The sequence below is a fragment of the Capricornis sumatraensis genome, chromosome 9 (genome assembly GCF_032405125.1).
Source record: "Capricornis sumatraensis isolate serow.1 chromosome 9, serow.2, whole genome shotgun sequence".
Classification (NCBI taxonomy): Eukaryota; Metazoa; Chordata; class Mammalia; order Artiodactyla; family Bovidae; genus Capricornis; species Capricornis sumatraensis.
In genome coordinates, this window is record NC_091077.1 from 17,870,069 (window position 1) to 17,896,824 (window position 26,756).

The 26,756-nt window shown below is 45.5% G+C and overlaps 1 protein-coding gene and 1 non-coding gene across 2 annotated transcripts in view; one reads left to right on the forward strand and one right to left on the reverse strand.

Moving 5' to 3' along the window:
- LOC138085483 (complement C3-like) overlaps positions 1 to 11,770 on the forward strand; it is a 36,389-nt gene extending 24,619 nt beyond the window's left edge. The window contains exons 28-41 of the mRNA XM_068979899.1: positions 2,968 to 3,124; positions 4,738 to 4,901; positions 6,318 to 6,476; positions 6,624 to 6,683; positions 6,806 to 6,896; positions 7,037 to 7,088; positions 7,639 to 7,726; positions 7,850 to 7,936; positions 9,701 to 9,806; positions 10,293 to 10,382; positions 10,561 to 10,644; positions 11,144 to 11,227; positions 11,356 to 11,491; positions 11,573 to 11,770. Coding sequence (XP_068836000.1) covers positions 2,968 to 3,124; positions 4,738 to 4,901; positions 6,318 to 6,476; positions 6,624 to 6,683; positions 6,806 to 6,896; positions 7,037 to 7,088; positions 7,639 to 7,726; positions 7,850 to 7,936; positions 9,701 to 9,806; positions 10,293 to 10,382; positions 10,561 to 10,644; positions 11,144 to 11,227; positions 11,356 to 11,491; positions 11,573 to 11,714 — 1,500 coding nt within the window. The 3' untranslated portion in view covers positions 11,715 to 11,770. The remainder of the gene's footprint in view (positions 1 to 2,967; positions 3,125 to 4,737; positions 4,902 to 6,317; positions 6,477 to 6,623; positions 6,684 to 6,805; positions 6,897 to 7,036; positions 7,089 to 7,638; positions 7,727 to 7,849; positions 7,937 to 9,700; positions 9,807 to 10,292; positions 10,383 to 10,560; positions 10,645 to 11,143; positions 11,228 to 11,355; positions 11,492 to 11,572) is intronic.
- A 3,491-nt stretch (positions 11,771 to 15,261) lies between these two features.
- Positions 15,262 to 15,334, reverse strand: TRNAG-UCC (transfer RNA glycine (anticodon UCC)). The gene has a single exon. It is a non-coding gene; the product is annotated as a tRNA-Gly (tRNA).
- Positions 15,335 to 26,756: the final 11,422 nt, after the last annotated feature.

The window sequence follows — 26,756 nt, forward strand, 5'->3', positions numbered from 1 at the left end:
CATTCATATTCCTGTGTGTTAGTCACTCAGTCATGTCCAACTCTTTGCTACCGCATGAACTAAGCCTGCCGGGCTCCTCTGTCCATGGGTTTCTCCAGGCAAGAATACTGGAGTGGGTTGCCATTCCCTTCTCCAGGGGATCTTCCTGACCCAGGGATCAAAACTGGGTTTCCTGCATTGCAGACAGATTCCCTACCATCTGCGCCACCAGGAAAGCCCTTTATATCCTTATGGCTTCCCTAAAGAAAACTGAGGACACAGAACTAAAAATGGGAGGAACATCCTTCCTGGAGATCTTTAAGAGGATTCTTAAAGGGACCCATGTCCATGACCCCAAAGAATTACCCAGTGGCTCAGTAGTAAGAATCCACCTGAAGGGCACCAGAGACGTAAGAGGTGTGGGTTCGATCCCTGGATTGGGAAGATCCCCTGCAGTAGGAAATAGCAACCCACTCCAGTATTCTTGCCTGGAAAATCTCATGGACAGAGGAGCCTGGCAAGACAGTCCATAGCATCCCCCATAGGGTCACAAAGAGTTGGTCACGACTCAGCATGCATGACCCCAGAAGGGAAAGAATTAATAATGTTGGCTTTTTGCTTTCCCCTATTCCTCTAGTTTTGGTTCCGAAGCAGAGAAGCTTAGAAAGACAGGCTCCTGAGAGCCTGTAATCACTCCATCTGCTTTGCTCTGGGGTTTTGAGAGTGGGTTGTTTGACTTTTATTTTCCCTAGTGGGGGACTTGAGGATCTCCCTTTCAGCCAGCTGCTTCTTCCTTCTCAGGAGCCCAGAAAAGAGATGGAGGGGAGGGGGCTGCTACCATTAATGCTGGTGACCTTTAAACCAGGTTTTCCTGGTTCCAATCTTGGAGATTTGGGAGAAATTATAGTAGAAAAGAGCATCAGGACTGTGGGGTCAGACAAAATTGACCTCAAATCCTGACTCTCATGTACGCTTTGTCAGGCCTTATGTGTGCGTTTGTAAAATAGACATAATAGTTTTTGCATTTTTTAGGACTCTCTGAGTTGTCTCAGAGGCCACATGTGTGTCCTAGTTGTCATATGTGTGACTAGATTGTGCAAAAATAAATGGGAAATTTATTTTAGGGATCTAAGAATTTATAGAGTTCAAAAATGAAAGTAGGAATCTGGTGGTCCAGCGGTTAAGACTCCTGTTTCCACTACAGGGACCATGGGTTCATCCCTGGTTGGGGAACTAAGATCCTGCTTGCCATGCGTTGCAGTCAAAAAATTAAAAAAAAAAAAAAAAAGAATGAAAATAGCTTCAAGGACTCTGCCAGAATTCTTTGTTCTTTATGTTCTCCCATGTCTTCCAATCCTTTCTTGCCCTATAATTCACCTTTGCCTGCCACCCAATCTGCCTGGCAGAACATGGCTGTCTTCCTTGAGGAAACAGTCAGACCAAGGCTAGAACTTTTGGATTCCCAGTGAAGGTCTCTGATTGGTTCATCCTGGGTCAGGTGATCACCCCTGAACCAATCAGCTGAGACCAGGAAGTAGCTCTCAGTGGGCAAATATGGCTGCTTCCATTGTGGCTATGTGAATCAAAGGGAGGAGGTGTTCTTACAACAGAGGAGGATAGATGTAGGAAGGCAGTCAAAAGGGTTGCTTCTACTACAACACAACATTTTTTACAATACAGCAACATTAAAATAAAGTATGGCATAGGCGGTGGAGCCAGACCGATGGTGTTTAAAGCAATAGGATGCTACCCAGCTTGTGAAAGCCAGTTGTTAAATTTCTAGGAATTTGCAATCTGGTTGCTGAACACAATCATTGTTAAAAATTAAATCATATAAACTCACACTGCAAAGATTAAACACTGAAAACAGGTGATAAACTTAAAATGTATCACTTCCTAAGTATTTTGCTACTTTTTATCATTATTCTCAGGGTTATTTATGTCTATTGTATCTCTATATTGGAAATATTATATAATGTTGTTCCACTGTTCCTCTCTTGCCAAATCTACAGTCAGCAATGCCACACTGGTGGGTTGAAATCAGGGATGATAGTATTGACACCATGGAAATCAGCAAACACTTCAAATCATGTCTTCCCCTGGTCCCCATCTTTCTGTGCCACCATATTTAATCTGTACAGTAAGATAATGATAAAAGTAATGCCTGCCTCATAGGATTTTATGAGATTAAATGAGCAGCTATATGACTGGGACATTGTACAAGCTAGCTGATAATGATTGAATAAAAGGTGTTCCCTTAGAGTGCTGAATCTGTCTCATACTAGCTCACGAATGCCTGTTGGGAGTATGTCTTCCCCATTCTATGTTCAAAGACATCACAGTGGTTACTTGAAATTGACCCTGGTGGAAGTTTTTTGTTTTGTTTTGTTTTTAATTTTGTTTTTAATTTCTCCAAGACCGGCCGCCCTTCCCACCGCGCTGCCGCACCGCCTGACCGGTCACAGGACCCGGAACCCGCCGCCGCTGGCAGCCCGCGTGGGGCAGGGAAAGGCTGGGGGGACTGGCCTGGAGGGGGAGGCCCGGGCCCTGGTGGAAGTTTTTATGCCATTGTAATGGGCAATTTATTAGGTTGGCAAAAGTTCTGGTTTTTCTGTAACATCTTACAGAAAAGCCCGAATGAACTAGTACCACACCCCTGGCCCCCCACCCAGTCCTATGCCTCCACTAGAGAGCTGGTTCTTAAATATTCACCAGCACACCACTTGGTATTTAGACACACACACCACACACACACACACACACACCACACACACACACACATACACACACACACACACCCCACACACACACAGAGCCCATAGTAGGTACTCAGGAACAAAGCAACTCAGAACGGAAAACCCTCAAACATAGATCCAAGGCAAACAGGTCCCAAGGACAAAAGCCACCTGGTCCCAGAAAGTGATCTTCATCAGTTGTCTGTAACAGAAATGCTCCCCTGACCAGAGTACCCAATCCTCTTTGTCATAGAGCCTGGGCCCCAGCATCATCAAGGCAGGAAACTTCCTTGAAGACCACTACAGAGAGCTGCGAAGACCATATACTGTGGCCATTGCTGCCTATGCCCTGGCTTTGTTGGGCAAGCTGGAGGATGACCGCCTCACCAAATTTCTGAATACAGCCAAAGGTGAGGGGTAGCCTGAAGGAGTACGGAGGGACCCATGGCTGGAGACTGAGGGTGGCCCTCTCGAGCTGGGGTGCATGGCTTTAAGCTGCACTGGGATGGACCTCTACAAGCTGAACTGGAATGAATGGCTCTGTGGTGTGATAATTTCTCCTCGTAAACCACACAAGAAGGCTCACTGCATAATTCATTCAACCATGTTGAATGCCGTGTGTTGAGCACTTGCTATGATCCAGCAGTGAGGTGTGATTAAGACCATGAGCATGGACATCAGACAGATCTAAATTGAAATCCAACTCTGCCACTTTCTCACTGTCTGACCTTGTACAAGTTGCTTAACCTCTCTGGACCTTAGTTTCCTCATCTTCAAATAATACCTAGGGCTTCCCTAGTGGCTCAGTGGTCAAGAATCTGCCTGCCAGGAGATTCTTGGGTTCAATCCTTGGGTCAGGAAGATCCCCTGGAGAAGGAAACGGCAACCCACTCCAGTATTCTTGCCTGGGAAGTCCCATGGATGGGGGAGCCTGGCAGGCTACAGTTCATGGAGTCATAAAAGAGTCAGATACCACTTAGTGACTCACAGTAACAACACTGTAACATTATAATCATCTCAAGGGTAATTAGGATTCAGTAAAATAATACCATAGGGAATTTAGCACAGTGCCTAGCACATAGTGGGCAGCTAATCATTGATTCCAGTGATGACACTGTATCATGTTTGTACTCACTGATAATAAGGTATCTCAAGTATCATATAAATACCAAAGTGGTTTAACACGACAAAAGTATGTTGTTGGTGGACAGCTCTCCTCCATACAGTGATGCAGGGATCCAGGTCTCTATCTTTTCATGGCTCTGCCATTCTGGGGCCTCAGAATCCTGCTCTTTCAGGCTGAAAAGGAAATAGGAAGATTGGGCAAGGGACTAGACATAGAAGAGGCCCAATCAGTGCTGTGCACATTCCATTGGCCAGAGCTTAGTCATGTGGCCATATACCTGCAAAGGCTTCTGGGAAATGTAGTCCAACTGTGTGCCCAGGGACAGGAGGTCATCCTCCTCTTGGTTCTCAGTGACAATCTCTGCCATCATAACTTTCTTAGGCACTTGGGACACCACTGTGAGCACAGCCCTTGCCATTATGGCCTCACACTCCAATTGAAGAAAGAAATGAGTTCATAGATTACTATAGAGTATCAGAGTGCTGGGATCAGAGAAGCACAGGATCCTTTGAGAGACAGGAGGAAGAGGGACCTCCACTCAGTCTTGGGGTGCCCACTAATTGTGCAGGGTGGGTAAGAATTAACAAAGTAGATGGAGAATAGGTACTCTATGCAAAGGGAACAGAATATGCAAAGGCTCAGAGGTAAGAATGTGTGTTTCAAATTTAGGAAATCTCCCACAGTGGGGCTGCAGTGCAGAGCTCATATGGAGGAGTGAAGGTGGATGAGGGAAGAGAATGAGGCAGGAGCCAGCAGATTGAGGTCCTAGAATGTGGGCCAGGACACCTGAACACCAAGTGGTTTAGGCTATGAGTCTTTTTTTCCTGAGTTTTCTCTGAGCTGTTCACAGGATGGACAGGGTTGTGAGCATTGGGAGTGGGGGGGTTCTCCTTGCAGAAAAAAACCGCTGGGAGGAACCCAACAAGAAGCTCTACAATGTGGAGGCCACGTCGTACGCCCTCTTGGCTCTGCTGGCACGCAAAGACTACGACACTGTGCCTCCTGTCGTGCGCTGGCTCAACGAGCAGAGATACTATGGAGGTGGTTATGGCTCCACGCAGGCAAGTAGTCCGCACATACCTCGCCCTGGTAACTGCATCCCAACCTCCTCTGGCCTCAGTCTTCTGAAGAAAGTACCAAGACCAAGAGAGGCAGTGTTTCTCTTCCATCAGCCAGGATGAATGGAATGAAGTCAAGAATCTTTTTTTTTTTTTTAGTTTCAAACCCATCTGTGGATTCTAGACTACATTCTGGATGCCCTGAGCTGTGTTTCAAGCCTCCTTTTCCCTCTTGGTGTCTAGACCATATTCTCAGACCCCAGGTTCAGGTGTGAACCTCTCTCTCCTACTGTGGGTTCTAGACTATGTTCCCAGTGCCCCATCTTACTCTGTCTCACTGGTGGGTTCTAAATTAGATTATTAATGACCCTACCCCATTATCCAAACCTCTCTGTCCTTCTGGTAGGTTCTAGATCATGTTCACAGTTTCCTATCTTATTCGTCTCACTGGTGGGTTCTAGCTCATGTTCATTTCATCAGCCCCCAATGTTACTCTGTCTCATCAGTGGGTTCTAGACCAGGTTCTTAATGACTCTACAGCATTATCCAAGGGGCTTCCGTGGTGGCTCAGCGATGAAAGTATCTGCCTGAAATGCAGGAGACCCGGGTTCGATCCTTGGGTTGGGAAGATCCCCTGGAAAAGGGAATGGCAACGCACTCCAGTATTCTTGCCTGGAGAATTCCATGGATAGAGGAGCCTGGTGGGCTACAGTCCATGGGGTCACAAAGAGTTGGACACAACTGAGCAACTAACACCTTACACACCATTATCCAAGCCTCTGTCTCCCACTGGTGGGTTCTGGACCACATTCTAAATTACATCAGGCTCCCAGTGTTACCACATCTTATTGTGAGTTCTAGACCAGGATTTTAGTTATTCTAGTCCCTGATGGGTTCTAGACTAGGGTTCAGTAACCTCAAGCTCCAGGAAGCTCAGGCTCCAGTCTAACCACTTTTCTTTCTGGTGGATTCTCAATCACACTCTCAGTGTCACTTTGAGGTTCTAGATCAGATGGTCAGTGTTCCCAGTTTCCAATTTCATTCTTTTATTTCATGAGTGGGTTCTAGACATATTCTCAGTGCCTCTACCAATGCTTGTCTTAGACTCTCTCCTCTGGATGTGTCTAGAGCACCTTCTCAGTGTGGCTGAACTTTCTGTCTTATGTTTGTACACTCTGGTGGATTCTAGCCATGTTCCCAGTGTTGTTCCTAAGCTCTTGTCTGACCTGTCGCACTCAGAGAGTTCTAGGACATGTCCTCAGTATCTGACCAGCCCCCAATCATATTCTCACCCTCTCTGGTGGGTTCTAGGTCACTGTCTCATTGCCCCAGTTCTGATATGAGTCTCTTCATCCCTCAGTGGTTCTAACCACATCTCAGTCACCTAAATTCACCCCCTTTCTCTGTCATGGGTAACAGGCCACATTCATGGTGTTCCAAGCCTTGGCCCAATACCAGAAGGATGTTCCTGATCACAAGGAGCTGAACCTGGATGTGTCCATCCACCTGCCCAGCCGCAACTCTTTGGTCAAGCATCGTATCCTCTGGGAATCTGCCAGCCTCTTGCGCTCAGAAGAGGTAAAGTCACCTGGCCACACCCTCATCACTTTCATCCTCCATGCCAGCCAGACTTTCCAGGAGGCAGGAGGGAGGGTCGATGACCATCACAAATGGGGGAAGGCTTGGTTCCAAATACTCTCTCTTCTCTCTCCCCACTCCTTGCAGACTAAGGAAAATGAGCCTTTCACAGTAAGAGCTGAAGGGAAAGGAGAAGGCACCTTGTCGGTAAGGAATGGGAACCTACACTTTCTTGACCCACCACCTTCTCTAGGCCCCTCTGCTCCAGTATCCCCTTTCCTTTCTGAGGCAAATGGACTGACACCTCATCTCCCCTTCTACTTCATCAGGTAGTGACCGTGTACCATGCCAAGCTCAAACACAAAGTCCCCTGCAAAAAGTTCGACCTCCGTGTTTCCATACACCCAGCCCTCAAACCAGGTGAAAGGAGTGGAGACCCTATCTGTTACTCTTCCCCCAACCCTGTTCTTTTGTCTGCCTCCCTCCTGGATCAGAACCCAGGAACTACACCCCTCCCACTTCCCCACCACCATCCATCCTTCTGTTTTCTGTGTTTCTAGTCAAGAAGCCTCAGGACGCCAAAGGTTCCATGATCCTTGACATCTGTACCAAGTAAGAGATGGTTCACTGGGATTCATCTTGGCCATCCCTCTGTCTCTAGCAAGACTTCTTACAAATAACAACTGTGATGCTTAACGCTTTCTGGGAGTATATTGTGCATCTAGTCCTGTGCTGAATACAGGACAAGAAGTCCTCCCTTTGCATGGCAGTGTGAGATTAGCAACGTGGTCTTGATGTCCAAACATGGTGCTGGGGGACTGGTGACGTTGAATTAGACCATGGTAACAGAATCATACAAAGTGAGACCTGCCCATGTTCATTTCCCAGAACTGAGGCACAGAGAGAGGTTAAGTAACCCCTCAGATGTTACAGAGAGCTGGGATTTGAACCCGGGCCAGTTGGGTTCCAGAACCTGAACAATGAATCACCTTGATCATTATGTAGCTTTTCCTGTATTCCCTTTAGGAGAATGCTTCCTACATTTGAACCTCCCTCTATGCTCCTATGTGGGAACTAGAGGCCTCGCTCTTTGATATGGCCCCCTTGTCTGGGCACTGATCCCACCTTGGGGGCCAACCCCCTCTCCCTCTGCCCCATCTAGGTACCTGGGAGACCAGGATGCCACTATGTCCATCCTTGATATATCCATGATGACAGGCTTCTCACCTGATATTGATGACCTGAAGCTGGTATGAAGGCCTTGGGCCCAGGGGCTGGGATCCATGGGCAGGAGCCCAGGGTCTGGAAGAAGCTGGAGTGGCAGGGGGAATGGGAATGCAGGAGGGATTTTTACAAACCACATCCTTCCCCAGCTGAGCACTGGTGTCGACAGATACATCTCTAAGTATGAGATGAACAGAGACTCCAACAAGAACACACTCATCATCTACCTGGACAAGGTAAGGCTTCCATTGGGATCCTGAACCTCTACCTGGCTGACCTTTCCTTCTCCACTGGCCTCGTGCCCAGGTGGGGCCAGGGAGACAGGGTCTGGACTGCTGGGTGTGGGAAGACAGGGGCATGTAAAACAAGGCCAACCCACTTTCTGTAAGCATCTCACCTTCTGACCACTCATGTCCCAACCTCATTTTTCACTTGTCCCCTCCAGCTTCTTCTCACCAGAGTCTTAACCACTGAGTGGAAAAAAACCCACTTGTGGTTTTTAAAACAGCAGTGCTTGATGGAGAGAAAGAGCTTCCCTTGTTCCCCAGCTCCTAGCGTTTCTCTCTTCTCTTATTTTCCCCCATTCTTCCCTTGTTCTGTTAGTTTATATGACGGAGCTGGGTCTTCATTGTGGTGCATGGGCTCTTGGCTGTGGCATGCCACAACCACTGACCCACATGCCATAACTGGAGAAGTCCACATGCCGATTTGCAGGCCGACCAACAGTGCACAAGGCTTCCCAACATTTGTTATTTGTGTTCTTTGTGATGATAGCTATTCTGGCATGTGTGGGGGCTATCTCACTGCAGGTTTTTGGGTTGTTGTTTTTTTTTGGCTGAACTAGGTCTTCTTTGCTGCACGTGGGCTTTCTCTAGTTGCGGCAAGTGGGGGCTACTCTTCGTTGTAGTGTGCGGGCTTCTCATTGTGGTGGCTTCTCTTGTTGCTAAAGTGTGGGCTCTAGGGCACAAGCTCAATAGTTGTGGCTCATGGTCTCAGTTGCTCCACGGCATGTGGAATCTTAGTTCCTCAACGAGGGATCAAACCCGCATCCCCTGCATTGGAAGGTGCATTCTTAACCACTGGACCAGCAGGGAATTCCTTGCCCTTGCTCTCTTTCTCTCTACTATGACTTTTCTCCAAATATACGTGTCATCACATATACACCTGTGTATGTATCAATATGGGGCTTCCCAGCTCTCTCCGTGGTAAAGAATCCACCTGCCAATGCTGGAGACTCTGGTTTGATCCCTGGGTGGGGAAGATCCCCTAGGGAAGGAAATGGGAACCCACTCCAGTATTCTGTCCGTGGGAAATCCCATGGACAGAAAAGAGCCTGGCGGGCTACAGTCCATGGGGTTGCAAACAGTTGGACGCCACTTAATGACTAAACAACAACAATGTCTCAGTACATATATGTGTATATCTGTCTCCTTCCTCCCTCCCTCACTCCCTTTCTCCCTCTTTTCTTTCTTTCTCTTTAATTTTTCCAATTTTATTGTGCTGTAATTGACATATAACACTGTGTAGTTTTAATGTGCACAATGTAAGGATTTTATATATTTATATACTGAGAAATAATTACCACAATAAGGTCAGTTACATCCACCCCTACATAGCTATAATGTGTGTGTTGGTAACTTTTTTAAGACCTACTCTTTTGGCAACTTTCAAGTGTCTAATGCAGTCTTGTTAACCACAGAATGTTTTTAAGGACATAAATAGCAGTCCTTGGCCAGAGCTCAATCACGTGGCCACAAGGAACTGAAACATGCTGAGAAGTACAATCTAGCCTTAGCGGGGGTGGGGTGGGGTGGGGGTGGGGTAATGGATTTGATGAACTGCTTATTAATCTTTTGTCAAAGATTCCTGCCCACTGCCACCCACCCCCCATCTTCCCCACCTGGATCCCTCAGCTTCTCCACCACTTTCCAACCCCCAGAATCCCATGCTGGACTTCCTTCCATGTAGGCCCTGCCACTGACCAACCTCCTTCTTCCCAGGTCTCACACACACAGGAGGACTGTCTGTCCTTCAAAGTTCACCAGTACTTTAATGTCGGACTTATACAGCCTGGGGCTGTCAAGGTGTACTCCTATTACAACCTGGGTGAGCACCATCCTACGACCTGGGATCTGGGAGTTAGACTCTGGGGGTCTTGAGGATCTGAGGGTTAAGAGTCAGGGGGTCCCCAGGTTTTGGAGTTAGGGGTCTGGGGTCCCCAGGTGTGGGAGTTAAGGGTCTGGGAGTTAGGGATCTGGAGGTTAAGGGTCTGGAGGCCCCAGGGATCTGAGAGCTAGGAGTCCGGGGTTCCTGGAAATCTGAGGGTTAGGAGTCTGGTGGTCCCTGGGTCTGGGAGTTAGGGATCTGGGGGTCCCCAGGTCTGGGAGTTAAAGGCCTGGGGGGGATCCCTGGATCTGGGAGTTAGGGGCCTGGGGATCCCCAGGTCTGGGAGTTAGGAGTCTGGGTGTCCCAGGGCTGGGGACCTGGCATCTGGAGGTCTGACCAGCTGGAGTTGGATAACTGAGCCTCCAGGTGTGGTGTCTGGGGTGGAGGTCCTAGTCCTCTGACCCGTCCCCATCACCTCTACCACAGATGAAACTTGTATCCGCTTCTATCACCCGGATAAAGAGGACGGAATGCTGAGCAAACTCTGCCACAAAGATACCTGCCGCTGTGCAGAGGGTGAGTGCTCAGGCGCCAGGAGGGTGCCCACACCCACTGGACCCCGGCTCCCTTGGGGTGGGGGATTGACCCAAGAGGTCTGAACCAGGGGACCAGGCATACCCCTGGGTAGTGGGTGCCCTGAACAGGAAGTGGGTCTTTGACCGTGTCCCCGCCCCGCCCCCCACTCACCCCTCAGCGAACTGCTTCATGCACCACACGGAGGAGGCGATCACTCTGGAGGACCGGCTGGACAGGGCCTGTGAGCCGGGCGTGGACTATGGTGAGTGGGGCGCCAGGCAAGGGGCGCGGAAAAGGTGCACACATGCATGCTTGTGTGTGAGCGGCAGTGTGAAGGCAGGTGTGGTCCTGGCTGCGCGTGGTGACTGTGGTTGTGGGTGACTGGTGTATGTGTGTGTGTGTGTGTTGTGAGGGGCTCTGATTGCATGGGAGACATGGTCATGAGTGGGGTGGGTTTGTGGGTGTGTGTGTGACAGGTGGTTGGGAGTGGATGTGGTTGTGTGTACCACCGTGTTGTGGGGAACCTGTGGGTCACGGTGGATAGGAGTCGCTATCATCGTGCCTCTGACAGCGGTTGTGGAGGGCTCTGATTGTGTGCATGGGTGTGAGTGTAGCCCGGCGTGTTACACTGCGGTGACGGGAGTGGCTAGCAGGGACGTGGGCATGCCTGGCTGTGATCATCGCTTGGGAGGAGCCAGGTGAGGGCGCCCCACAGAGAGCCCTGCCCAGCACGCCCCGCTGTCCTTCCCGCCCCTCAACAGTATACAAGACCAGACTCATCCAGAAGAAGCTTGAAGAGGACTTTGACGAGTACATCATGGTGATCGAGCAGATCATCAAATCGGGTTAGTCCTGTGTCTACCTCCCCCTTCCCCCAGCCCCTCCCCTTCTCCTCCCCCAACTCAGCTTCCCTGCCCTCCCCACCCTCTCCCTCTCCCTCCCCCAGCTCAGCTTCCCTTTCCCTCCCCTCCAGGCTCGGACGAGGTGCAGGTTAAACAGGAGCGCAAGTTCATCAGCCACATCAAGTGCAGGGAAGCCCTTAAACTGAAAGAGGGGGCACACTACCTCGTGTGGGGCGTGTCCTCTGACCTGTGGGGCGACAAACCCAAGTGAGTTCCCGCCCCGTGCCTTCTGGAGGCCGCCTCCTCCCACCCTCCATGCCCCCTCCTGACGGGTCTGTCTTCCCGCAGCATCAGCTACATCATCGGGAAGGACACCTGGGTGGAGCTGTGGCCCGAAGCTGAAGAATGTCAAGATGAGGAGAACCAGAAACAGTGCGAGGACCTGGCCAGCTTCACGGAGAACATGGTCGTCTTTGGCTGCCCCAACTGATCCCACACACACACCCTCTCACACACTGTCCACCCAATAAAGCTTCACTTCTGTTTCACATGTCTCCCAAAGTCTGGAGGTCTTTGAGAGGCGGACAGAGGCAGCTTCGACCCCCCACTGCCTCACTTGCCAGCTCAGCTCCATCCTGCAGGAACTTGACCTGATTCCCACTTCATTCCCTCCTGCAGTTCGCCTCCACATTCACGGGCTTCCTCATCTCCGGTGCCCATGCCTGCCTCACCTGTTCCTCACCGGAAGTGCGTATGCCTCTTCCCCATACTGCAGGCGGATTCTTCACCATCTGAGCCACCAGGGAAGCCCAAGAATAGTGGAATGGGTAGTCTATCCCTTCTCCAGGGGAACCTTCTGACCCAGGAATCCAACCAGGGTCTCCTGCACTGCAGGTGGATTCTTTACCAGTTGAGGTTCCCTGACCAGGCATTGAACCCTGCATTGGGAGCATGGAGTCTTAGCCACTGGACCACCAGGGAAGTCCCTCTTCGTGTTTTCTTACCAGCGTCCTTGCCTACATCTTCACCTGGGTATTTACCTGGCTTCTTGCTTGCACCTGCCCTGCATCTCTACCTCTGCCTTCAGCATCAGAACCCTCCGGTCCTTCTCTGCCTTCTCACCCTCATGCTCACCTGTATCCTGAGCTCCCATCCTCACCTGCTGGGACCTTCATCGCATTTGCCCTCCTCCTCAGCTCACTTTCACTCCATTTCCAGTCTCACCTGCACCCCGTGTGCCACCCTCTAGACTCATCCTGCTGGTCACCATTTTGTAGATGGGCCTGAGCAGACTGGTGGGACTGTGTGAGGCGGCTGGGCCAGGAGGGGGCGGTCACAGGCAGGTCAGGGTGATGTTTCCGCCTGGAGCCTGAGGGACCAAGTCAGAGATCTGACTCATCAGCCAGCGACTGAGGAGGGAGTGCAGGGGCTCTTGTGGTCACAGCTCATCAGAAACACAGAGGCTGTGGCAGCAGCCACAGAGGGTGAGGCCGCCGGCTGCCCAAGGGCCCTAAGTGCCTATCCACCTGTGGCCCCTTGAGGATGGTTGAAGGTGAGATCCAGGCTCCAGCTCTGGGTGACACCATCACAGGAAAACCTGGAAGTCACCCCTGCACAGCCCCCTTCCCCTAAGACCCCAGGTTCTGGAATTCCCCACCCCCTTAACTCCAGGAGTGTGAGGGGAAATTGACTCATAGCCCATCCCTACTCCCTCCAGTCCCTGATTGCCAGAGACTCCTGTCAAGGGGACACTCAAAAATCCTCCTTAATCACTAGGTGGCCCAGCTGATGTCTACCAGCCACTCCCCTCCCCATCATTCTCCTTCGTGGACAGTTTCTCATTTCTTTTCACATTCATTTCTCCTTCCTTCTGGCTTGGAATTCAAGTTCCTCATTTCTTTAATGCATTGGCTGTTTTTGTTTTGTTGTTTGATTTTTTTTTTTTTCCCAGCATCTATGGTTCGAGGCTGTGAACATATGGTTTGAGGATCTCACATTTCTAAAGATAGCATGGAGCTGATTTCAGACAGTGAGGGTGTCCAAATAAGAAAGGAGAACAGGGCGATGGGGAAAGCCTGCCTGTGATGGAACCACCTTCAAAGTCATTTAGAATGAGGGGTGGTTCAGTTTACATGTCAGTTTTTGCTAGGCTATGGTGACCAGTTGTTAGGTTAAACACCAGTCTAAATATTGCTATGAAAGTTTTTTTTTTTCCTTGAATTTTTTTTTTACTTTTTTTGAAAACTGGGCAGAACACTAAATATCCACCTTTACAATAAACAAATACAGTATCAGTAACTCACACTAAAACAAACCATATTGGAGAAGGAACTAGCAACCCACTCCAGTATTTGTGTCAAAAAATCCCATGGACAGAGGACCCTGGCAGGCTGCAGTCCAAAGGGTCACATAGGGTCGGACAAGACTGAGCAACTAAGCACACACCTGGCTGATTTGTGTTGCTGTATGGCAGAAATCAACACAACATCGTAAATCAATTATCCTCTAGTTAAAAATAATTTTAAAAAACATATTTCTGATAGCCATTATTTTTCTGTTTGGGACTGTTTTCAAGTTTTCTTTTGTTAATATTTATATATTTATTTGGCTGTGCCAGGACTTCAGTGGCAGCATGTGGAATCTAGGTCCCTAACCAGGGATGGGCCCCAGGCCCCCTGCACTGGGAGTGCGGAGTCTTAGTCACTAGACTACCATAGAAGTCCCTGTTTTCAAGTTTTTTTGTCTCAAAAACATGAATGTCCTAATCCAAAGGCTCAAAATAGGCCATCTTTTAAACAAACAGGCAATGAATACAACATGTAAACAGTTGATACAGACCTAATAGGATTTGTCAAAATCAGTCACATCTAATAACACACCTGAAGTGTTTTTGTATAAAATACCATGTGAAGAAAAGAAGACTTTATCAATGTCTAAAAAAACGTGGGTTTATAGACAATCTGACAAGTTATCTTAAGAAGTGTTTCCTGAGACTTCCCTGGGAGTCCAGTGGTTAAGACTCTGTGCTCTCAGTGTAGGAGGCACAGGTTTGATCCCTGAACAAGGAACTAAGATTCCACATGCTTTCCTGAGACATAAGTTAATGCAACATTATCCTTGAACCCTTTCAGTTCGACTTCCCACTCAATAAAATAGCTGAGGATCTGAAACTGAGAAAGTATATTTGAGTACAAACAGCTTGTGAAACTTAATAATTTTTAAATTTTTTTAATTTATTTTTTAATTGGAGGAAAATTGCTTTACAATGTGGTGTTGGTTTCTGCCATGTGTGCTTTAGCGCTCAGTCATGTCCTACTCTTGTGACCTCATGACTGCAGCCTGCAAGACTCCTCTGTCCATGTGGATTCTCCAAGCAGTAATACTGGAGTGGGTGGTCATGCCCTCCTCCAGGACATTTTCCCAACGTAGGGATTGAACCAGGGCTCCTGCATTGCAGACGGATTCTTTACCATCTGAGCCACGAAAGAAGCTCTGTTTCTGCCATACAACAATGCAAAATTGGCCATAATTATGCATATATCCCCTCCTTCTTGAGCCTCCCTCCTCTTGCCCCACCCCTCCCCTCTAGGTCCACAGAGCGCCAAGCTGGGCTCCCTGTATTATACAGCAACTTCTCACCAGCTATCTGTTTTACACATGGTAGCATATATACATATATATGTCACTGCCTCTTTCTCTATTCATCTCATTCTCTTCTTCCCTCCCTGTGTCCACAAGTCATTTTTTTTCTTTTTTGCATTATCAGCAGGTCTTACTGAACTACCAACCAACTTGCCCACTCCATATGCATTTCAGATGGGTGAGGCTTCTCTGTATAGGAGCCTATATTGTCTTTGATCCTATGCTCAATGTTATCTAACAGAACAGTTTTCTCCCCATTTTGCAGTACTTTAGCCTTCCTATTAGCAAAAGAGGTGACCAGCCCCATAGACCAAAGGGACTACAGTCACAGGATGGGGATTTCCTCTTACTTTTTGTTTTCTGACCGAGCTCCATGGCATATGGGAGGGAGCTTAGTTTCCAGACAGGGATTGAACCCATGCCCCCTGCATTGGAAGTGCAGAGTCTTAACCACTGGACCACCAGAGAAGTCCCTCCTCCTCTTACAACTTTTTAGTTTGATGTTTGGAATTCTTTTGTTGTTGTTTGAGTTTTTGGTTTGTTTTCTTGCTTGTTTGGGGTTCTTTTTGTTCCTTTGTTCCCAGGAGGCGCTAGTGTTAAAGAATCTGCCTGCTAATGCAGGTGACACAAGAGACGTGGGTTCAGTCCCTGGGTGGGGAAGATCCCCTGGAGAAGGAAATGGCTACCCACTCCAGTATTCTTCCCTAACGAGGAGTCCCATGGACTGAGGAGCCCATGGGGTTGAAAAGAGTGGGACACGACTGAGTGACTGACGCTACTACTCTACTAAAGTTGACTTAGAGTGTTGTGTTCGGATGTTTGGGACTCTTGATGCCAAGTCTATTTACTTTATTGTTTGGGGTTCGAGTTTATAACCCTTTCTGTGTTTCCTGTCTAGAGAAGCTCCTTTAGCATTTGTTGGAGAGCTGGTATGGTGGTGCTGAATTCTTTCAGCTTTTTTTTTTTTAAACAGAACTTTATTTTTAAAATATAAATTTATTTATTTTAATTGGAGGCTAATTACTTTACAATATTGTGCTGGTTTTGCCATACATTGACATGAATCTGCCACAGGTGTACATGTGTCTCCCATCCTGATCCCCCCCTCCCACCTCCCTCCCCATCCCACCCCTCTGGGTGATCCCAGTGCACCAGCCCCAAGCATCCTGTATCATACATTGAACCTGGACTGGCGATTTGTTTCACATATGATAATAGACATGTTTCAGTGCCATTCTCCCAAATCATCCTACCCTCGCCCTCTCCACAGAGTCCAAAAGATTGTTCTATACATCTGTGTCTCTTTTGCTGTCTCACATACAGGTTTATTGCTACCATCTTTCTAAATTCCATATATATGTGTTCAGTTCAGTTCAGTTCAGTTCAGTCGCTCAGTCATGTCCGACTCTTTGCGACCCCATGAATTGCAGCATGCCAGGCCTCCCTATCCATCACCAACTCCCAGAGTTCACTCAGACTCACGTCCATCAAGTCCGTGATGCCATCCAGCCATCTCATCCTGGGTCATCCCCTTCTCCTCTTGCCCCCAATCCCTCCCAGCATCAGAGTCTTTTCCAATGAGTCAACTCTTCACATGAGGTGTCCAAAGTACTGGAGCTTCAGCTTTAGCATCATTCCTTCCAAAGAAATCCCAGGGTTGATCTCCTTCAGAATGGACTGGTTGGATCTCCTTGCAGTCCTAGTATACTGTATTGGTGTTTTTCTTTCTGGCTTACTTCACTCTGTATAATAGGCTCCAGTTTCATCCATCTCATTAGAACTGATTCAAATGTATTCTTTTTAATGGCTGAGTAATACTCCATTGTGTATATGTACCACAGCTTTCTTATCCATTCATCTGCTAATGGACATCGAGGTTGCTTCCATGTCCTGGCTATTATAAACAGTGCTGTGATGAACATTGGGGTACATGTGTCTCTTTCAATTCTGGTTTCCTTGGTGTGTATGCCCAGCAGTGGGATTGCTGGGTCATATGGCAGTTCTAGTTCCAGTTTTTTAAGGAATCTCCACACTGTTCTCCATAATGGCTGTACTAGTTTGCATTCCCACCAACAGTGTAAGAGGGTTCCCTTTTCTCCACACCCTCTCCAGCATTTATTGCTTGTAGACTTTTGGATAGCAGCCATTCTGACTGACGTGAAATGGTGCCTCATTGTGGTTTTGATTTGCATTTCTCTGATAATGAGTGATGGTGAGCATCTTTTCATGTGCTTGTTAGCCATCTGTATGTCTTCTTTGCAGAAATGTCTGTTTAGTTCTTTGGGACATTTTTTGATTGGGTGGTTTATTTTTCTGAAATTGAGCTGCAGGTGTTGTATATTTTTGAGATTAATTCTTTGTCAGATGCTTCGATTGCTATTATTTTCTCCCATTCTAAAGGCTGTCTTTTCACCTTCCTTATAGTTTCCTTTGTTGTGCAGAAGCTTTTACTTTTAATTAGGCTCCATTTGTTTATTTTAGCTTTTATTTCCAATATTCTGGGAGGTGGGTCATAGAGGGTCCTGCTGTGATTTATGTCACAGAGTGTTTTGCCTATGTTCTCCTCTAGGAGTTATATAGTTTCTGGTCTTACGTTTTGATCTTTAATCCATTTTGAGTTTATTTTTGTGTATGGTGTTAGAAAGTGTTCTGGTTTCATTCTTTTACAAGTGGTTGACCAGTTTTCCCAGCACCACTTTTTAAAGAGATTGTCTTTTCTCTATTGTATATACTTGCCTCCTTTGTTGAAGATAAGGTGTCCATAGGTGTGTGAATTTATCTCTGGGCTTTCTATTTTGTTCCATTGATCTATGTCTGTCTTTGTGCCAGTACCATACTGTCTTGATGACTGTGGCTTTGTAATAGAGCCTGAAGTCAGGCAGGTTGATTCCTCCAGTTCCATTCTTCTTTCTCAAGATTGCTTTGGTTATTCGAGGTTTTTTGTATTTCCATTCAAACTGTGAAATTATTTGTTCTAGCTCTGTGGAAAATACCTTTGGTAGCTTGATAGGGATTGCATTGAATCTATAGATTGCTTTCATAGTATACTCATTTTCACTATATTGATTCTTCTGATCCATGAACACGGTATTTTTCTCCATCTATTAGTGTCCTCTTTGATTTCTTTCACCAGTGTCTTATAGTTTTCTATATATAGGTCTTTTGTTTCTTTAGGTAGATATATTCCTAAGTATTTTATTCTTTTCATTACAATGGTGAAAGGAATTGTTTCCTTAATTTCTCTATTTTCTCATTATTAGTGTATAGGAATGCAAGGGATTTCTGTGTGTTGATTTTATATCCTGCAACTTTGCTGTATTCTCTGATTAGCTCTGGTAATTTTCTGGTGGAGTCTTTAGGGTTTTCTATGTAGAGGCTCATGTCATCTGCAAACTGTGAGAGTTTTACTTCTTCTTTTCCAATCTGGATTCCTTTTCTTTTTCTGCTCTGATTGCTGTGGCCAAAACTTCCAAAACTATGTTGAATAGTAGTGGTGAGAGTGGGCACCCTTGTCTTGTTCCTGACTTTAGGGGAAATGCTTTCAATTTTTCACCATTGGGGATAATGTTTGCTGTGGGTTTGCCATATATAGCTTTAGTATGTTGAAGTATGTTCCTTCTATTGCTGCTTTCTGGAGGGTTTTTTTTTTTATCATAAATGGATGTTTAATTTTGTCAAAGGCTTTCTCTGCATCTATTGAGATAATCATATGGTTTTTATCTTTCAATTTGTTAATGTGGTGTATTACATTGATTGATTTGCAGATATTGAAGAATCCTTGCATCCCTGGGATAAAGCCCAACTGGTCATGATGTATCATCTTTTTAATGTGTTGTTGGATTCTGTTTGCTAGAATTTTGTTAAGGATTTTTGCATCTATGTTCATCAGTGATATTGGCCTGTAGTTTTCTTTTTTGTGTGGCATCTTTGTCTGGTTTTGGTATTAGGGTGATGGTGGCCTCACAGAATGAGTTTGGAAGTTTACCTTCCTCTGCAATTTTCTGGAAGACTTTGAGTAGAATAGGTGTTAGCTCTTCTCTACATTTTTGGTAGAATTCAGCTGGGAAGCTGTCTGGACCTGGGCTTTTGTTTGCTGGAAGATTTCTGATTACAGTTTCAATTTCCGTGCTTGTGATGGGTGTGTTAAGATTTTCTATTTCTTCCTGGTTCAGTTTTGGAAAGTTGTACTTTCTAAGAATTTGTCCATTTCTGCCAAGTTGTCCATTTTATTGACATATAGTTGCTGATAGCAGTCTCTTATGATCCTTTGTATTTCTGTGTCGTCTGTTGTGATCTCTCCATTTTCATTTCTGATTTTGTTGATTTCATTTTTTTCCCTTTGTTTCTTGATGAGTCTGGCTAATGGTTTGTTAATTTTATTTATCTTCTCAAAGAACCAGCTTTTGGTTTGGTTGATTTTTGCTATGGTCTCTGTTGTTTCTTTAGCATTTATTTCTGCCCTAATTTTTAAGATTTCTTTCCTTCTACTAACCCTGGGGTTCCTCATTTCTTCCTTTACTAGTTGCTTTAGGTATAGAGTTAGGTTATTCATTTGACTTTTTTCTTGTTTCTTGAGGTATGCCTGTATTGCTATGAACATTGCCCTTAGCAGTGCTCTTACAGTGTCCCACAGGTTTTGGGTTGTTGTGTTTTCATTTTCATTTGTTTCTATGCATATTTTGATTTCTTTTTTATTTCTTCTGTGATTTGTTGGTTATTTAGCAGCGTGTTGTTCAGCCTCCATATGCTGAAAATTTTAATAATTTTTCTCCTGTAATTGAGATCTAATCTTACTGCACTGTGGTCAGAAAAGATGCTTGGAATGATTTCAATTCTTTTGAATTTACCAAGCCTAGATTTATGGCCCAGGATGTGATCTATCCTGGAGAATGTTCAGTGTGCACATGAGAAAAAGGTGAAATTCACTGTTTTGGGGTGAAATGTCCTATAGCTATCAATTAGGTCTAACTGGTCTATTGTAGCATTTAAAATGTGTGTTTCTTGTTAATTTTCTGTTTAGTTGATGTATCCATAAGTGAGTGGGGTATTAAATTCTCCTGCTATTATGGTGTTATTGTTAATTTACCCTTTCATACTTGTTAGTATTTGCTTTACATATTGCAGTGCTCCTATGTTGGGTGCATATATATTTATAATTGTCATATCTTCTTGGATTGATCCTTTGATCATTATGTAGTGTCCTTCTTTGTCTCTTTTCAAGGCCTTTGTTTTAACATCTATTTAATCTGATATGAGTATTGCTACTCCTGCTTTCTTTTGGTCTCTATTTGTGTGGAATATCTTTTTCCAGCCCTTCACTTTCAGTCTGTACGTGTCCATTGTTTCGAGGTGGTTCTCTTGTAGACAACATATATAGGGTCTTTTTTTTTTTTTTAATCCATTCACCCAGTCTTTGTCTTTTGGTTGGGGCATTCAACCCTTTTACATTTAAGGTAACTATTGATAAGTATGATCCCGTTGCCCTTTACTTTATTGTTTTGGGTTCAACTTTAATACCCTTTCTGTGTTTCCTGTCTAGAGAAGATCCTTTAGCATTTGCTGGAGAGCTGGCTTGGTGGTACTGAATTCTCTCAGCCTTTGTTTCTCTTTAAAGCTTTTGATTTCTCCTTCATATCTGAATGAGATCCTTGCTGGATACAGTAATCTGGGCTGTAGGTTATTTTCTTTCATCACTTTAAGTATGTCCTGTGCCGTTGCCTCCTGACCTGAAGAGTTTCTATTGACAGATCAGCTGTTATCCTTATGGGAATCCTTTTGTGTGTTACTTGTTGTTTTTCCCTTGCTGCTTTTAATATTTGTTCTTTGTGTTTGATCTTTGTTAATTTGATTAATATGTCTCTTGGGATGTTTCATCTTGGGTTTATCCTATTTGGGACTCTCTGGGTTGCTTGGACTTGGGTGATTATTTCCTTCCCCATTTTAGGGAAGTTTTCAACTATTATCTCCTCAAGTATTTTCTCATGGTCTTTCTTTTTGTCTTCTTCTGGGACTCCTATGATTCAAATGTCGGGGCATTTAACATTGTCCCAGAGGTCTCTGAGGTTGTCCTCATTCCTTTTAATTTGTTTCTCTCTTTTCCTCTCTGTTTCATTTATTTCTACCATTCTATCTTCTACCTCACTTATCCTATCTTCTGCCTCCCTTATTCTACTGTTGGGTCTCTCCACAGTGTTTTTGATCTCTTGTATTGCATTATTCATTATATATTGACTCTTTTTTATTTCTTCTAGGTCCTTGTTAAACCTTTCTTGCATCTTCTCGATCTTTGTCTCCAGGCTGTTTATCTGTAACTCCATTTTGTTTTCAAGATTTTGGATCATTTTCACTATCATTATTCGGAATTCTTTATCAGGTAGACTCCCTATCTCTTCCTCTTTTGTTTGGTTTGGTGGGCATTTATTCTGTTCCTTTACCTGCTGGGTATTTCTCTGCCTTTTCATCTTGTTTATATTGCTGTGTTTGGGGTGGCCTTTTCATGTTCTGGCAGTTTGTGGAGTTCTCTTTATTGTGGAGTTTCCGTACTATGGCTGGGGTTGGACGGGTGGCTTGTCAAGGTTTCCTAGTTAGGGAAGCTTGTGTCAGCGTTCTGGTGGGTAGAGCTGGATTTCTTCTCTCTGGAGTGCAGTGAAGTGTCCAGTAATGATTTATGAGATGTCAATGGGTTTGGTGTGATTTTGGGCAGCTTGTATATTGAAGCTCAGGGCTATGTTGCTGGAGAATTTGCGTGGTATGTCTTGCTCTGGAACTCGTTGGCCCTTGGGTGGTGCTTGGTTTCAGTGTACATATGGAGGCATTTTGATGATCCAGCAGATGTTGGAAATTTGATCTCTGGTTCCTCTGCCTTTCCTAAAACCAGCTTGAACATCTGGAACTTCACGGTTCATGTATTGTTGAAGCCTGGCTTGGAGAATTTTGAGCATTACTTTGCTAGCGTGTGCTGATGCTGCTGTTGCTGCTAAGTCGCTTCAGTCGTGTCCAACTCGGTGCAGTCCCATAGATGGCAACCCACTAGACTCCTCCGTCCCTGGGATTCTCCAGGCAAGAACACTGGAGTGGGTTGCCATTTCCTTCTCCAATGCATGAAAGTGAAAGTGAAGTCACTCAGTCGTGTCCGACTTTGCGACCCCATGGACTGCAGCTTACCAGGCTCCTCCATCCATGGGATTTTCCAGGCAAGAGTACTGGAGTAGGGTGCCATTGCCTTCTCCGACTAGCCTGTGAGATGAGTGCAATTGTGCAGTAGTTTCAACATTCTTTGGCATCACCTTTCTTTGGGATTGAAATGAAAACTGACCTTTTCCAGTCCTGTGGCCACTGCTGAGTTTTCCAAATTTGCTGGCATATTGAGTGCAGCACTTTCACAGCATCATCTTTCAGGATTTGAAATAGCTCAACTGGAATTCCATCACGTCTACTAGCTTTGTTCGTAGTGATGCTTCCTAAGGCCCACTTGACTTTGCATTTCAGGATTTCTGGCTCTAGGTGAGTGATCACACCATCGTGATTCTTTGGGTCGTGAAGATCTTTTTTGTACAGTTCTTCTCTGTATTCTTGCCATCTCTTCTTAATATCTTCTGCTTCTGTTAGGTCCATACGATTTCTGTCCTTTATTGAGCCTATCTTTGCATGAAATGTTCCCTTTAGAGCTCTAATTTTCTTGAAGAGATCTCTAGTCTTTCCCATTCTGTTGTTTTCCTCTATTTCTTTGCATTGATCGCTGAGGAGGGCTTTCTTATCTCTCCTTGCTATTCTTTGGGACTCTGCATTGAAACGGGAATATCTTTCCTTTTCTCCGTTGCTTTTCACGTCTCTTCTTTTCACAGCTATTTTTAAGTCCTCCTCAGACAGCCATTTTGCTTTTTTGCATTTCTTTTCCATGGAGGTGGTCTTGATCCCTGTCTCCCATACAATGTCATGAACCTCTGTCCATAGTTCTTCAGGTACTCTGTCTATCAGATCTAGTCCCTTAAATCTATTTCTCACTTCCAGTGTATAATCATAAGGGATTTGATTTAGGCCATACCTGAACGGTCGGGTGGTTTTCCCTACTTTCTCCAATTTAAGTCTGAATTTGGCTCAAATTCCTGAATAAGGAGTTCATGATCTGAGCCACAGTCATCTCCCGGTCTTGTTTTTGCTGACTGTATAGAGCTTCTCCATCTTTGGCTGGAAAGAACATAGTCAATCTGATTTCGGTATTGATCATCTGGTGATGTCCATGTGTAGAGTCTTCTCTTGTGTTGTTGGAAGAGGGTGTTTGCTATGACCAGTACGTTCTCTTAGCAAAACTCTATTAGCCTTTGCCCTGCTTCATTCCGTATTCCAAGGCCAAATTTGCCTGTTACTCCAGGTGTTTCTTGACTTCCTACTTTTGCATTCCAGTCCCCTATACTGAAATGGACATGTTTTTTGGGCGTTAGTTCTAAAAGGTCTTGTAGGTCTTCATAGAACCGTTCCACTTCGGCTTTTTCAGCATTACTGGTTGGGGCATAGGCTTGGATCACCATGATATTGAATGGTTTGCCTTGGAAACGAACAGAGATCACTTTGTCGTTTTTGAGATTGCATGCAAGTACTGCATTTTGGACTCTTTTGTTGACCATGATGGCTACTGCATTTCTTCTGAGGGATTCCTGCCCACAGTAGTAGATATAATGGTCATCTGAGTTAAATTCACCCATTCCAGTCCATTTTAGTTCACTGATTCCTAGAATGTCGATGTTCACTCTTGCCATCTCCTGTTTGACCACTTCCAATTTGCCTTGTTATTGTTCTTTACAGCATTGAACCTTGCTTCTATCACCAGTCACATCCACAACTGGGTATTGTTTTTGCTTTCACTCCTTTCCTTCATTCTTTCTGGAGTTATTTCTCCACTGATCTCCTGTAGCATATTGGGCACCTACGACCTGGGAAGTTCCTCTTTCAGTATCCTATAATTTTTCCTTTTCATACTGTTCATGGGGTTCTCAAGGCAAGAATACTGAAGTGGTTTGCCATTCCCTTCTCCAGTGGACCACATTCTGTCAAACCTCTCCACCATGAGGCATCATCTTGGGTGGCCCCACACAGCATGGTTTAGTTTCATTTAGTTAGACAAAGCTGTGTTCCACATGACCAGATTGGCTAGTTTTCTATGATTATGGTTTCAGTGTGTCTGCCTTCTGATGCCCTCTCTCAGAGCCTACCTTCTCACTTGGGTTTCTCTTACCTTGGGCATGTGGTAAAACATTTATTCCTGCTTTATTGACTATGCCAAAGCCTTTGACTGTGTGGATCACAATAAACTGTGGAAAATTCTGAAAGAGATGGAAATACCAGACCACCTGACCCGCCTCTTGAGAAACCTGTATGCAGGTCAGGAAGCGACAGTTAGAACTGGACATGGAACAACAGACTGGTTCCAAATAGGAAAAGGAGTACGTCAAGGCTGTATATTGTCACTCTGCTTATTTAACTTATATGCAAAGTACATCACGGAGAAGGCAATGGCACCCCACTCCAGTACTCTTGCCTGGAAAAATCCCATGGACGGAGGAGCGTGGTAGGCTGCAGTCCATGGGGTCGCTAAGAGTTGGGCACGACTGAGTGACTTCACTTTCACTTTTCATTTTCATGCATTGGAGAAGGAAACGGGAACCCACTCCAGTGTTCTTGCCTGCAGAATCTCAGGAACGGGGAGGCTGGTGGGCTGCCGTCTATGGGGTCACACAGAGTCGGACACGACTGAAGAGACTTAGCAGCAGCAGCAGAGTACATCATGAGAAACGCTGGGCTGAAAGAAGCACAGGCTAGAATCAAGATTGCTGGGAAAAATATCAATAGCCTCAGATATGCAGATGACACCACCCTTATGGCAGAAAGTGAAGAGGAACTAAAAGCCTCTTCATGAAAGTGAAAGAGGAGAGTGAAAAAGTTGGCTTAAAGCTCAACACTCAGAAAACTAAGATCATGGCATCTGGTCCATCACTTCATGGGGAATAGATGGGGAAACAGTGGAAACAGTGTCAGACTTTACTTTTTTGGGCTCCAAAATCACTGCAGATGGTGACTGTAGCCATGAAATGAAAAGACACTTACTCTTTGGAAGGAAAGTTATGACCAACTTAGATAGCATATTGAAAAGCAGAGACATTACTTTGCCAATAAAGGTCCATCTAGTCAAGGCTACGGTTTTTCCAGTGGTCATGTATGGATGTGAGAGTTGGACTGTGAAGAAAGCTGAGCACTGAAGAATTGATGCTTTTCAACTGTGGTGCTGGAGAAGACTCTTACAAGTCCCTTGGACTGCAAGGAGATCCAACCAGTCCATCCTAAAGGAGATCAGTCCTGGGTGTTCATTGGAAGGACTGATGCTGAGGCTGAAACTCCAATACTTTGGCCACCTCATGTGAAGAGTTGACTCATTGGAAAAGACCCTGATGCTGGAAGGTATTGGGGGCAGGAGGAGAAGGGGACGACAAAGGATGAGATGGCTGGATGGCATCACTGACTCGATGCACGTGAGTTTGGGTGAACTCTGGGAGTTGGTGATGGACAGGGAGGCCTGGCATGCTGCGGTTCATGGGGCCACAAAGAGTTGGACATGACTGAGCGACTGAACTGAACTGACTTCATGGAGGCGTTTGGTGAAGTCCTATCAATTAATGTTCCCTGGAGTCAGGAGTTCTCTGGAGTCAGGAGTTCTCTAGTGTTCTCAGGATTTGGACTTAAGCCTCCTGCCTCTCATTTTCAGTCTTATTCTTACAGTAGCCTCAAGACTTCTCCATCTATACAGCACTGATGATAAAACATCTAGATTAAAGATGAAAAGTTTCTCCACAGTGAGGGACACCCAGAGAGGTTCACAGAGTTACGTGGAGAAGAGAAGAGGGAGGAGGGAGATAGAGGTGGCCAGGAGGAGAAGTGAGGGGATCAAAAGAGGAGAGAACAAGCTAGCCAGTAATCACTTCCTTATGTGCTCTCCACAGTCTGGATGGCTCAGAGATGTTCATGGAGTTATACAGAGAAGAGAAGAGAAGAGGGAGGAAGGAGACAGAGGTGGCTAGGAGGATAAAGGGGGGAATCAAACGGAGAGAGACAGATCCAGCCAGTAATCAGTTCCCTAAGTGTTCTCCACAGTCCAGAACACACAAAGAGATTCACAGAGTTGGGTAGAGAAGGGGGAGGAAGGAGATAGAGGCGACCTGGTGGAGAAAAAGGAGAGTCCAAAGGGGGAGAGAGCAGTCAAGCCAGTAATCTCACTTCCAAGTAAAAATGGGTACTGAAGATTGGGTTCTTAAAGGTACAAAATTGATAACAAATACCAAAAAGCAAAGATTAAATATCTAGAGTAGAGGTTGGATTCTGAAAAGTACAATATTAAAGAAAAAAACAAAGTCACAAAAATTATAAAATATATACAAATGAATTTTGCTTTAAGAAATAGGGTCTTTTTTTTGCAAAGTAATAGTAGGTTATAAAAATGAAAATTAAAGGAGGAATAGAGGACTTAAAAATGAAAAAGAAATTTTTAAAAATTTAAAAACAATAATAGTAAAAATATATCTAGGACTTCTCTGGAGCTGTTACGGACAGTGTCGGGTCAGTTCACTTTCAGATAGTTCGTTGATAGTTCGGCTTATGCTTCTCAAGATCTATAGGCCCCTTCCTATGTAGTCGGTGCTAACTACAGGGTTTTAATCTATTGCACCTGTCATTTCCAAAGTGGCTCCCTCTGTTTATTTTAGCCTCTTCTGTTTGCTGGTGTCTTCAGTGTCTAATTTCTGCCCTGACACAAGGGGGGCGGTGGTGGTCACTTTTTTAGGCTCACTTGTTAAGTCGTGCTGTGGGGAGGGAGGAACACTGCAAACAAATATCACTGGCATCT